General features: G+C 53.4%; 1 protein-coding gene across 1 annotated transcript in view; it reads right to left on the bottom strand.

The window, feature by feature from the left end:
* Nucleotides 1-449: 449 nt before the first annotated feature.
* The window catches only part of LOC311584235 (DBIRD complex subunit ZNF326-like), a gene marked incomplete at its 3' end in the record, with an annotated part of 45,335 nt that continues 31,829 nt past the window's right edge, over nt 450-13,955 (bottom strand). The window contains exon 10 of the mRNA XM_084758336.1: nt 450-572. Coding sequence (XP_084614462.1) covers nt 450-572 — 123 coding nt within the window. The remainder of the gene's footprint in view (nt 573-13,955) is intronic.

The raw sequence follows: 13,955 nt of genomic DNA, 5'->3' as shown, positions 1-13,955 counted from the left end.
CCTGCACTCCCTCCCTCCCTCCCTGCACTCCCTCCCTCCCTGCACTCCCTCCCTCCCTCCCTGCACTCCCTCCCTCCCTGCACTCCCTCCCTCCCTCCCTGCACTCCCTCCCTCCCTGCACTCCCTCCCTTCCTGCACTCCCTCCCTCCCTGCACTCCCTCCCTTCCTGGACTACCTCCCTGGTAACTGCTGGGTTCACGACGCATCACAGTCTTGACTCCGTTTTAAAGGAAAACTACAGCAGGAATACACTGACTGGATAAAGTCTCTGTCCTATAAACACTTGCCAAGGGAGTTTGCAAGATAAATAAACACATGCTCTGACAGACTTGGCAAAGTGTATGTTTGGGTTAGGGTTAGGTAGTGTCCCCCAAAATGTTCATTGTTAGGGCTCATCCCCAGCTGGTGGTGCTGTTGGGAGTGATGCTGAAAACCACAGGGACCTAGGGCTAGAGGGCAGAGTCATAAGGGGGAGTGTTCGCGGGGGACATCTTGACCTTTGTCGCCGGTCTGTGCTTCTCAACCACGATGATGCCAGTCAGCACGGTCACTGCCAAGATAGACTGAACCCTCTAAAACAGACAGCAGAGTAAATCTGCTCCACCTAGGCTGTTCCAGCAGCACACACACTCACACATGCACACACACATGCACACACACACATACACACACACATGCACACACACATGCACACACACTCACACATGCACCCACACATGCACACACACATACACACACACATGCATACACACTCACACATGCACACACATGTACACACAAACACACTTCCAAAATACAAACATGCATGAACATACATACACATTCATGCACCCACACACACTCACACATGTACACATAGGCACAGGCACACATGAGCGTGCGCACACTCACACAATGCACACATACACACATTCACACACACACACTTGCACACATGTGAGCGCAAAGTTTAAAAACAAAATAATGAAAATGGGAGCCACATTGTTTGGGCTGGACTGTGATGTGCCAGGCGTGCCTGTGCACAGGGGCGTGAACTCTGGCGAGGCCTGTTCCTGAGAAAAGGGAAGCTACTGAGGACAGGAGTAAAGCCAATGTGCTCAAATGACGCTGCTTCTAACCATGCAGAAACTCAGAATATGCGGTGTCCTTCCAACCCTAGCTGCCTTCCATGCAAACAGGATAATAAGCATGCCTACCCAATAGGACACCATCACAAGGTCAAACACATTAATAGTTTACACAGCACTCAGAGGGGAAAGACGCGTGTTTGGGTTATTTGAGGGCATAAAAATTATCTTAATTCAGAAATCAAAAGGTCTAGTAGACAGGAGAAATGTAACTTCTCACACGTCTCAGCTTGTGTCATGTCTGAGGAAGGCTGTGGTGAGGGAACCAGCTCTCCCCTGCCCGCAGCCTGCCTTCTCCCCTTCTGCAGCCTCAGCGGCCCGCAGCCTGCCTTCTCCCCATTTCTGCAGCCTCAGCAGCCACAGCCTGCCTTCTCCCCTTCTGCAGCCTCAGCGGCCCGCAGCCTGCCTTCTCCCCTTCTGCAGCCTCAGCGGCCCGCAGTCTGCCTTCTCCCCATTTCTGCAGCCTCAGCAGCCACAGCCTGCCTTCTCCCCTTCTGCAGCCTCAGCGGCCCGCAGTCTGCCTTCTCCCCCCTTCTGCAGCCTCAGCAACCCGCAGCCTGCCTTCTCCCCTTCTGGCCAGGTTTACGGCCCTGTCCCTGTCCAAAGCCGAGAAAGCAAGGTGAAGGAGCCCAGTCTCCTTTGACTCCGTTCCTCCTCCTGTGGGCTGGCGCATCTCTGTGAGATCAGGACAGCGCTGCCATGAGCTCTTCACACCCACATGTTAGGAACACTGGACTGACAAGAAAACCACTTCTCCCCCCGCGCACCTCCTTCCCCCGGGGTCTGCTGTCTCCTCTCCCATCATCCAGGAAAGACTGGAAAGAACTGGAAAGAACTGGAGGTCTTACAACCTAAGTTACTATGAACTATGAAAGTAGTTTCACTTCCCACCCTTCCTGCAGTCCCACATGACTTGAGAAACCGAGGATTACCTGCAGATGGGAGCGTGAACTGCACTCAGATGGGATGTGGTGGACTTCAGCTTTCTGGTGGCTGGGATGAAGGCCGGGGCCTCAAGCACCACAGGCAAACATCCCGTCACGGAGCTACATAGACCCCAGGACCCACACAAACGTCCGGTCATGGAGCTACGCAGATGCCAGGACCCACACAAACGTCCCGTCACGGAGCTACATAGACCCCAGGACCCACACAAACGTCCCGTCATGGAGCTACATAGACCCCAGGACCCACACAAACGTCCCGTCACGGAGCTACGTAGACGCCAGGACCCACACAAACGTCCCGTCACGGAGCTACGTAGACGCCAGGACCCACACAAACGTCCCGTCACGGAGCTACGTAGACGCCAGGACCCACACAAACGTCCCGTCACGGAGCTACGTAGACCCCAGGACCCACACAAACGTCCCGTCACGGAGCTACGTAGACCCCAGGACCCACACAAACGTCCCGTCACGGAGCTACGTAGACCCCAGGACCCACACAAACGTCCCGTCACGGAGCTACGTAGACCCCAGGACCCACACAAACGTCCCGTCACGGAGCTACGTAGACCCCAGGACCCACACAAACGTCCCGTCACGGAGCTACGTAGACCCCAGGACCCACATAAACGTCCCGTCACGGAGCTACGTAGACCCCAGGACCCACACAAACGTCCCGTCACGGAGCTACGCAGACGCCAGGACCCACACAAACGTCCCGTCACGGAGCTACGCAGACGCCAGGACCCACACAAACGTCCCGTCACGGAGCTACATAGACGCCGGGACCCACACGTTTCCTTTCCTCTCACAGGAACACCCATCTTTAGGATGGGGTTAGCCCTCGGACACAGCGCTTCCCACTGGAGTTCTACCTCCACCACAATTGCATCAGACTGGTAGACATGGTCTTAACCTTTTCTTAAAAGAGGACACCGTAAACAGCTCATAGACACTTTCCTCCAAGTAAAGTTCCAGATTCACGTGCCCCAAGACAGAAACTCAGGCACAAAATGATCCTCTCTGACTTTAAAAAAGGAGGTATTGCTCCAACAGTAGTCTTGGGGGATGGACTGAGAAACCTTGGAGTCCCCTTTGAAAAGTGGGCCTCTGCTGCCCCCTGCTGGCCACTATAAAATACCACATAGGGCAGACAGAAATCACTGCATCTGCCACACACACACACACACACACACACACACACACACACACACACACACACACACACACTGAAAGTCACTGCTCTCACTTGCTTTCTGTTACCAAGCTATAATAAACACCATGACCAAAAATCAGCCTATGGAGGAAGCAGCTACGTGCCTTCAAAATCCCAGTCGCTGACAATCACTGGAGAAGCCAGGGCAGGCAGGACCTGGAGGCAGATTGCAGCACGGACTCAAAGATTATATAACCTGGCCCACCTGCCGAGGATGACACCTCCCAGTGTGTGGGGCTCCCACACAGCCTTCCGTAACTCGGTTGGCATGTTTTCTCTGTAATCACTCTTTGACTCAAGTGAGCAAATGTTTGGGTTTCTGCTGTGCCCACAGATATGCACTACAAACACTAGTCCACCTGGATGTTGAAAAGCGGGTTCTGGGTGAAGGCAGAGTCCCTGCTCTCAGGAGCTGGCGTTCTGGTGGGGAGAGACAGTGATGGCAGAGTGCAGGAATGCCGGGGCACCGCAGTTCAGCCTTGCTCAGCGTTGGGAGAGGAAGGGCTGTGCGTGCGCAGATGTGAGGCAGATGTGAGGCGGAGGACCACAAGGTGGCCGCACAGCTGTGACGCCATGGGCAGGAAGGGGACAGATGGCAGAAGGCAGGGCCAGAAGGGCAGGCCAGATACAGATGCGCTATCAAAGAACGGCCCAGAGGAAGGCCACGTCTGTCCGGCTGCATTCAGTGAGCAAACACTCATGACCTTATATATAGGACCACGTCCATCCTACACAGAAAGGAAGGAGGGCGGAAACCTCTCAGAGGAAACATGCCAGGGACCAAAAGGCCTGAGGCCGACCCCCACCCATTCAGTATTTGCAGCAAACATCCTGCTGGGCCACTCATTAGGTATGCAAGGCATCCGGCTTAGTCCTGAGAAGACAGCGATCTGATCCTAAGATATTCACAGAGACATCCTGCTTTGTCTCACCTGGAAGACCCCTCCCCTTGCAAATGTTCCCGGGGCTCAACCCAGAAGATTTTGTACTTTTCCACTACTCCCTTGCGTACCCCGCCCGCCCTAAAGCAGGTTTTAAAAAGCCTGCCCTTACCTTTAATAAATGAGCTCTTGACAAGCAATTGTTCGCTTGAGCTACTGTCTCTCTCCCGCCCATGTCTTTATGTACAGGTTGCGACCCCCCTCGATCCCCCAATAACTGACCAGCTGGACTGGTTGGTGGACTAATTATCGTTACATGGACTAATTTCATCTGGCGACCACGAAGGGACTCGAGGTGCGGGTTTCTCCCCGAACGGATTAAGGGACCGGTCCACAGGAGTTTTCATGACCAGCCGAGCTCGCCCGGCCGGCTTCGTCATTAGGTGAGTCATCCGTTCGCATATCTCAAGAATGGGCCATTCGCTGTCCAAGGAAGCAAAGTTCATAAAAGGCTTAAAGGACGTACTCAGAGAGAGAGGTATTAGGGTAAAAAAGAAACATTTGATTGAGTTTTTTGTTTTTATTGACCAGACCTGTCCCTGGTTCATGATTGATGGACCTACTATTCATTCTGAAAAGTGGCAGAAGGTGGGGCGTGAGCTTAATGCACTTATTAAAAAAGATGGTAATACAGTGGTGTCGAACAGTATTTTTTCTTATTGGGGCCTTATACGGGACATAATTGAGTCCGGCGAAAATGAAAGCGGAGAGAGGCAGCTCCTCTCCGTGGCTGAACTCTGCCTGCGCGAATCTCTCCCTCCTTCTCGTGTTCCTTCCTGTTCCTCTTTGCAGGGTTCCTCTCTTCCTACATCCTCGGAGCCCTTAAAAAATCTTTCCCCTGCGCCTGCGTCCAAGCCTTCCCCTTCCTCCCGCCGTCTCTATCCGTCGCTTCCTCCCACCCATGAGGACCCCATTTCCGCTATGGAACGCGGGTGTTCACCACTTTGTGCCCCTGTTTTTCCCCCAAAAAGGGCACCCTCTGTCCGATCCGGTCCGCCAGCCTCTCCTGTTCCTTCTCCGTCGGCCGCCCCTTCACGCGCCTCCCGCCATTCCGCCATTTTCCTTTCTCAGGCCCCAGATGAGCCCTTGGATCCGGATGCTGCTGCCACCCTTGAGGAGGAGGCTGCTCGACATCATTCCGATGATGGCCTCCTCCGCGCGGCGCCAACCTTTCCCTCCTCTACCTTGCTCACTCTTCCCCCTCCCCTTACTAAGCCCTACCCTGCCTCCCGGCTCCCGCCACCTTGTTCCCTCCCAAACTGCTTTTGCCAGACGGAGGCTCATCTCCAACACCAGATCTCCCATGCGACGAAGATTCTTCAGCTTCAACAACGGCTTTCGCTTTTAACAACGCGCATTTCCTCCACAGCTCCGTTTATTTTCCCTGTCACCCGTTCCCAGAGCCAGCCCGCCCTGAGCGGGGCGAAAACTGAGGCCATTGATTCAGGCGCTGCTTTGGGAGACCCACCTGCCCCTACACCCTCCCAGTCGTCCGCGGCCCTTGTAGATTCTGATAGTGAGCATGATTCCTCAGGTTCGGAGGGAGAACAGAAAGGTGGTGGAACGGCTCCTGACCCTACCCCCACTGCTTATCATAAACTCAAATTTAAAAAGCTAGAAAAACTTAACACGGCTGTCCGTAGTTACGGACCTAATGCGCCGTTCACACTCTCCCTCCTTGATGATTTGGCAGATGGAGGTCATCTAACGCCCAACGAGTGGATCACCACTGCACAGACTGTCCTCACTCGAGGACAGTTCCTTTCTTGGAGGGCGGACTGGGCTGATCGTTGCCGTGACCTTATCCGAAAAAACGTACAGCAGGGACATCACGAGACCCGTGAATGGTCTCTTGACAAACTCCTTGGCCAGGGCAAATATGCCACTGACGAAAAACAGCGTGCACTCCCCTTTTCCTTACTTTCACATTCTAGTTCTGCCGCTCTCGCTGCTTGGAGAACTATTGCTTCCACGGGCTCCGCCCTGTCCCCTATTACCAAGATTCTTCAGGGACCTCAGGAGCCCTTCAGCGACTTCGCTGCGCGCCTCCTGGAGGCTTCAGAAAGATCCCTTGGTCCTGGCCAGACAGACAGTAAATTTCTTACACAATTGGCCTTTGAAAATGCCAACTCAGCCTGTAAGGCAGTTCTTAGACACAAATATAAGGGCAGGGATCTTGATGAGATGATTCAGCTTTGCCGAGAGGTTGATCCCCTAACTGATAAGTTTACCAAGGCCATTATGGCCGTCGGAGCCCTCCCTAGCGGGGCCTCCTGTTACCGGTGCGGCCAACCGGGACATTTTGCCCGCGCCTGCCCAAATGAGCGTAACCGCCCACCCTCACAGGCTGGACAGCCGCCGGTCGTTCCGCCACCCACTGGATCCCGGGGACCTGTGGCCCGGCCCCCCCCTACTACGCTCTGCCCTCGTTGCCGTAGAGGTCGTCATTGGGCGAACACCTGCCGTTCCACTGTTGATGCCATGGGTAACCCTCTCCCCCCCCCCCCCCCCCGCGTTCGGGAAACTCCTCTGGGGGCCAGTCCCGGGCCCCTCACCCTATCCAATTCCAGCCTGCGTCGGGACCGGTGTCACAGGCTCCCCCCAATTTACAGACCCGCTTCCATCCACAGACCTCCTACCCCACCTCCCAAACCCAACCTCCTCCCATTCCAGCGGCGGCCCCTTGCCCTCCCCCACAGGATTGGACTTCCGTGCCACCACCTCTACAATACTGACGCCCGAGGATGGAACCTTGTCCTTGCCTGTCGCCCTCTTTGGAAACCCTCCCCCTCTTCCCCTCCTGGTCCTCGGCCGTGCCTCTTCTGCCCTTATCGGGCTACTCATCTATCCCCTCGTTTTAAAACACCCGCTCCCTTCTCCTACGCTCCTCCTTGCCGCCGCTACCCAGGGCCCTCTCTCCATCTCTCCTGGTCAGATTCTGGCCTGGGCCCTTCCGTTAACCCTGGCTGACTCTGTTGTCTCTCCTCCCGCCACCCCGACTCCCTCCCTGCCCCCCTCCGCTTTTTGGGTCCAACGCTTAACTTCTGATAGACCCCATCTTACACTAAGGCTTGATGGCCGCCCCTTTGAAGGCATCATTGATTCCGGGGCAGATTCGACGGTCCTGTCCCAATCTTCTTGGCCCTCGTCTTGGCCCTGTCAGCCCTCCCTTACTCACCTTCAGGGCATCGGAATATCTACCAATACCCTTCAAAGTTCTAAGGTCCTTCGCTGGACTGACCCTGATGGCCAGACAGGGACGGTGCAACCGTTCATTGTCCCAGGGTTACCCGTTAATCTGTGGGGCCGGGACATACTCTCTCAGATGGGGGTCTTTATCTATAGCCCCTCCTCTCCTGTCACGCATCAGCTTTTGGATCAAGGCTATTTGCCAGGCCAGGGCCTCGGCAAGCTGGGACAGGGGCGTCTCGAGCCCATTGTCCCTATGCCTAGGATTAGTCGCCAAGGGCTGGGATATGAACAAAATTTTTTATAAGGGCCACTTCTCCCCCTGCACTCCAGGCCGATAAAATTACTTGGAGAACTGATTCTCCTGTCTGGATCGATCAGTGGCCCCTTCCTTCCCGTAAACTGGCCGCAGCCTCAAGGCTGGTGCAGGAGCAACTTGATGCAGGCCATGTTGAGCCCTCTACTTCCCCCTGGAACACCCCCATTTTTGTCATCCAAAAAAAGAATGGTGCCTGGCGACTCCTCCAGGACCTCAGGGAAATTAACAAGACCATGATGCCCATGGGAGCTCTGCAGCCTGGTCTCCCCTCTCCTGTAGCTATCCCTAAAGGATTTCATAAACTTGTTCTCGACCTTAAAGATTGCTTCTTTTGCATTCCCCTACACCCTGACGATTCCAAACGTTTTGCCTTTAGCCTCCCTGTTGTTAATCATGTTGGGCCCTCACCCAGATTTCAATGGCGGGTACTTCCTCAGGGCATGGCCAACAGTCCCACTCTTTGTCAAAAATATGTAGCCCAGGCCATCGACCCGCTACGCCTTAGGTACCCACATTTATATATTATTCATTATATGGATGACATCTTACTTGCTGGCCCTAACACGGCTGAGCTCTCTCTCGTCACCCAGGAACTTGTTAAGAGTTTGGGTCATCTGGGACTTAAAATTGCCCCAGACAAAATACAACTACACCCCCCTTTTCTTTTTCTGGGCTATGAACTTGGGACCTCTTCAGTCAGGACCCAAAAGGTCCAGCTCCGCCGAGACACCCTTAAAACACTTCATGACTTCCAGCAGCTTTTGGGGGACATAAACTGGCTGCGCCCCTACCTTAAGCTCACTACTGGAGAGCTTAAACCCCTTTTTGATATTTTAAAAGGCAACTCTGACCCTTCTTCACCACGCAGTCTCACTGCTGAAGCTTCAGTGGCCCTACAAAAGGTCGAAGACGCCATCTTCCACCAGTCCATCTCCTATTATGACCCTACCCAGCCTTTCGCGCTCATAATTTTTCCTTCCCTCTTTGCCCCCACAGGACTGCTCTGGCAACGGACCCCTCTCTTTTGGCTTCATCTCCCCTCCTCCTCCACTAAGGTCCTTCCTACCTATCCTACTCTGGTTGCGTCTCTCATTCGGCAGGGGCGGGAAGCGGCCACCAGGCTCTTCGGAAGGGACCCTCACTCTATTATCACGCCTTACTCGGCCACACAAATAAGGTGGCTTTTTCAAAATTCAGATGATTGGGCGGTCTCCTGTATTTCTTTTTGCGGCCTATTAGATAATCATTATCCCCCAGATAAACTAATTCAATTCCTGCAGCGACAACCTGTCATCTTCCCGAGAGTCACCCGCTCCAAACCCCTCCCCCAAGCTTCCCTGGTTTTTACTGATGGCTCCTCTACCGGGGTTGCTGCCCTCTCTGTGGACGGAGCTATCCTGCAAAAACAAACCCCCCATACCTCTGCTCAGCTTGTTGAGCTGGAAGCTGTCGCACACGCCTTTACATTGCTTCCCCATACTCCCTTTAATCTATATACTGATAGTGCCTATGTCGCGTCCTCTGTTCCACTCCTCGAGACGGTTCCTCGTATTAAGCCTGCTACTAATGCCTCTCCTCTCTTCTCCCGTATCCAACAGCTTATTCTTTTGCGCTCTCAGCCTTTTTTCGTTGGTCATATTCGCGCTCACTCTACCCTGCCAGGGCCTTTGACTACACTTAATGCCCAGGTGGACTCAGCCACGCGCCCCCTGCTTTCAGGGCTGGCCGTTCCATCCGCCAGCGACCCCGTTGCTATGGCCAGGGAGGCTCACGCCCTCCATCACCTTAATTCCCAAAGCCTTCGCCACATGTTCTCCATCACTCGGGAGCAAGCCCGGGCTATTGTTAAAGAATGCCAGGCATGTGTCACCTTTCTTCCCGAGCCACATACGGGAGTCAACCCTCGTGGCCTCATGCCTGGACAGGTCTGGCAAATGGATGTTACTCATTTCTCCTCTTTTAAGAAACTTAAGTATATTCATGTGTCTATAGATACTTTTAGTGGATTTATTTGCGCCTCTCCGCACGCTGGAGAGGCTACTAGAGATGTTATTGATCATGTTTTATATTGCCTTACTGTTGCCCCCAAACCCTATACCTTAAAGACTGATAACGGCCCTGGGTATACAAGCTCTGCCTTCAAGTCCTTCTGTGCCCAACTACAGATTAAACATGTTACGGGGATACCTTACAATCCCCAAGGACAAGGGATTGTCGAGAGGGCCCATCAGACACTTAAAGCAATGCTTAATAAATTACAGTTTTCCAAAGGAATCCTATATCCCTCTACAGCAGGGCCTCGCCTGCTTCTCAATCATGCATTGTTCATCCTAAATTTTCTACAAAAGGATGATCTTGGCCATTCGGCGGCCGATCGCCTTTGGCACTCCTCCACCTCCTCCACCTATGCCAAGGCTCTGTGGAAGGATCCACTGACCCACCGATGGCATGGACCCGACCCAGTCCTTATTTGGGGCAAAGGTCATGCCTGCATTTATGATCAGAAAGAACAAAATGCGCGCTGGTTACCTGAGCGCCTAGTCAAACCTTTTAACCCCCCTCTCCCAGGGAACTCCCCTGAGGAAAAGATGTAATTGTGCTCTTTTTTAGGATAAAAAAGATACCGCCGATGCATCACGTTGCTACTCACCACGTCGCTCCTTTGCCTCTGCCTCCCTGAAGTGATTCTCGCCGCATTTCTGCGCCAACCTCAGCCTTATACAATCTATAATTTTATCTGGGTCATTATTAACCAAGCGGGAGATATTGTTAGTTCCTCCTCCTCTCAGGGCATTAATCCCCAGTGGCTCGATTTACAGGTTGACCTCTGTGCCCTGGCCCTGGGAGGCCCCTCTTCTTGGGGCGTGGAAGACATTTTTTTTCTCTCGCTCGGTTGGTGGTCCCAGTCCCGGCTGCTGTAATGACCTGGAGCGCATCATGCTCCACAAAACCTTACACCAAGATGGGATTGCTTGGGCCGGAGGGCTCTATGTTTTCCCGGGACCCTCTCATCGCTGTGGTGGGGCCCAAGATTTTTACTGTGCCTCTTGGGGGTGTGAGACCACTGGCGACACGTACTGGAAGCCATCCTCTTCTTGGGACCCTTAAAGACCTTTGCAATGTGGCTCGTTCAGTCACCAATGGCTGGTGCAACCCCCTGACCATTCGCTTCACTGAGCCGGTAAACGTGCCATTTGGACGGGTCGTGGATTTGAATGGGGCCTCCGTGTTTATAAATCAGAGTACGATTTTGAACTTACGTTCAGGTTACACCTCCTGAAAGAAGGTACCCAGTAAGGGCGCTGCAGTGGTTGGGCCTAATCATATTTTCCATCATCCTGTTCCCGTTCCTGCTCCTGACCCGCCCCCCCCCCCCGCCTAAACCCGCCACCCCCATGCCTCCCTCCCCTCCCACCCCCTCCCTTCCGACCTACCCTCCCCGTGGGCCCCCCCCCCAGTTCGGCTGATGTCATTCCCCAGTTGACAAATGCCTCCATATGGGCCTTAAAAAAAAAAAAAAAAAAAAAAAAATGAATGACTCCTCCTTGTCATTTCCTGAATGTTGGATGTGTTTCTCCCCCTCCCCGCCCTTTTACGAGGGTATTGCTCTTCTTTCCACCTTGCTCTTTACTAATGTTACCCCACCCTCACCGGCTTAGCTCCCGACAATCGCATTACCCTCCAGCCTGTTTCCGGCATAGGTACTTGCCTCCTGGGTCCCCATATGCTCCCTCCCCCAACCTCTTCCCCTCAGCGACGTTCGCGCCCAGACTGTCATTCCCGACCTCTCCCTCCCCTACATTCTCGCGCCAAATAACACCCATTTTGCTTGTTCCTCTGGTTTAACCTCGATCGTCTATGCCCCTACCTTCCTTTCCTCCAAAGACTGGTGTGTCCTTGTTATTCTTCTTCCCCGTTTTACTATTCATGACCCCGACTCATTTTTAAATTTTCTGAAAGGGGGAATTTCCCCAACCCTAACCTTGCCTCCCCCTGGCTTACTACCCTTCTCCTCACCCTGCTCGGGCCCCTCGTTGGTGTTCTCCTTCTATTATCCTTTGGCCCATGGACTTTAAACCGTCTTACAGGGTTTGTTAAAAGTCAGGTTGAAGCTGCCACCAAGAATATCCAGGTTCACTACCGCAGCCTGGAGACTGAGGACTCAAATGAGACTTCTATTTCCATCCAGGAGATTTCACCTACGCCTCAGTCGGTTAACTATGGGCGGCCTTTGCAGTTCCTATGGGCGGCCTTTGCAGTTCCCGAGGATGCAGAATGCTGGATGGCGAGCCTGGTTGTGCCCTCGGTGCCTTTGGTAAACCTGTGCAAGCCCTCCCCTATATCTTTTGGCCTGAGCCCACCTTGACCTGACCCGCGATAGTGCCTGGTAAGTCAGAGACGGAGCGATCGAATAAGTCTCGGTTATCAGACGTCGGTCGGTCCTTGGTGGGAGGACAGACCATAGGCGTGGTAAGATTGAGCATCGATCCTCTAGCAGGCTCAGGCCATCGCGAGGCCCCCTCTCCTTGGGAATTTGGCCGGTCCAGAATAACTGTTGTCCTGAAACATTGGACATTAGTGATTCTTAAATATACCGCCATCCTGTAACAATGACTGGTGACCTCCTAAAGGTCATTCGCTGGGCTGTAAGGTCTCCCTCAGGCCAAAGTAAACAAAAGGGGTGAAGATGCCAGGGACCAAAAGGCCTGAGGCCGACCCCCACCCATTCAGTATTTGCAGCAAACATCCTGCTGGGCCACTCATTAGGTATGCAAGGCATCCGGCTTAGTCCTGAGAAGACAGCGATCTGATCCTAAGATATTCACAGAGACATCCTGCTTTGTCTCACCTGGAAGACCCCTCCCCTTGCAAATGTTCCCGGGGCTCAACCCAGAAGATTTTGTACTTTTCCACTACTCCCTTGCGTACCCCGCCCGCCCTAAAGCAGGTTTTAAAAAGCCTGCCCTTACCTTTAATAAACGAGCTCTTGACAAGCAATTGTTCGCTTGAGCTACTGTCTCTCTCCCGCCCATGTCTTTATGTACAGGTTGCGACCCCCCTCGATCCCCCAATAACTGACCAGCTGGACTGGTTGGTGGACTAATTATCGTTACATGGACTAATTTCAGAAACACAGCGACCACCTGGTGTAAGGCAGTGAGTCGGCCACCAGAGAGGAGAACTTTGCCTCTTTGTTCCTGGGACCACAAGTGGTTGGCTCCTAATGGAACAGGGACACGTGTGTAACTGAGGGGCAGGACTGCTGGACACGGTGCTTTCCCCCTCAAAATCCACTTCCCTGCGATGTGAGTCCTTAGACTCAGCCCTGTGGCTGGGAGAGCAGCTGCAGGAGACGTGTTCCTTGTCTACTTCCTAGCGACAACACCAGCAGCGCTGACACAAGGAAGGCTGGAGGAACCCGGGCCTCTGACGGGGAAGGAAACACAAGGACGTGTCTTTTCTCTGCCCTGGTGTGGAATCTGGTGCCGCCAGCACCCGGGTGGCTGCTGAGCTATGACTGTGGCTTGTCTCTAGGATTCCCAGGCCACGGCTGCCTCCTCTGTCCCTGGCTACGGAGCTCTGCCACTGCCGTCTTACACATAGTGAGCATTCAGAATAAATTCAGTGGAAAAATATAGGTATATACATCTAAGAAAAGTACCTGTAGCACCAAGCTCGTTTGGGGGTATCCATACGTGGCACCCCCTGTGCTAGAAGCTGAAGATACAGACCTTTGAGGAAGGCAGAGTCAGAGAAAAAAATAAATAAACTCTTGTGTACTACGTGTTTGTGTACTGCGTGTTTGTGCATGCTCTGCTGTGTGTACGTGGTCTGACATGCTCACCAAGGGCACGGACCTCAGTTCTTGGTAGAGGGGGACGTTAGGGAGCCTGAGATGCTTGGTGTGGACAATCTGGGTACAAGAGGCCTCTTCTAGTTTTGACTGTGCACTAGGCAACCCTAACACCTTTGCAGAGAACGCTTAAAAGCCCAAATCCCATACTCAACTTCTTTTTAGTATCTAGCCAGTGGGTCCCAACTAGGAGCGGTTCTGCCTCCTAGGGGCATTCAGCGATGCCTAGACATATTTCTGATAGTTGTAACTGACTTTCTCCTCTGGGGCATGGTTAGGTAGAGGCCCAGATTGCTCTAAAGAGTCTCTAACGCACCAGCCAGGCTCTCGCCACAGACTTATCCAGTCTAAGACGTCAACAG

The sequence above is a fragment of the Acomys minous genome (genome assembly GCF_964271855.1).
Source record: "Acomys minous genome assembly, chromosome: 15".
In the NCBI taxonomy this organism is placed as follows: Eukaryota; Metazoa; Chordata; class Mammalia; order Rodentia; family Muridae; genus Acomys; species Acomys minous.
The sequence above is the reverse complement of the archived record's forward strand: the minus strand, read 5'-3'. Positions and strand labels throughout refer to the sequence as shown.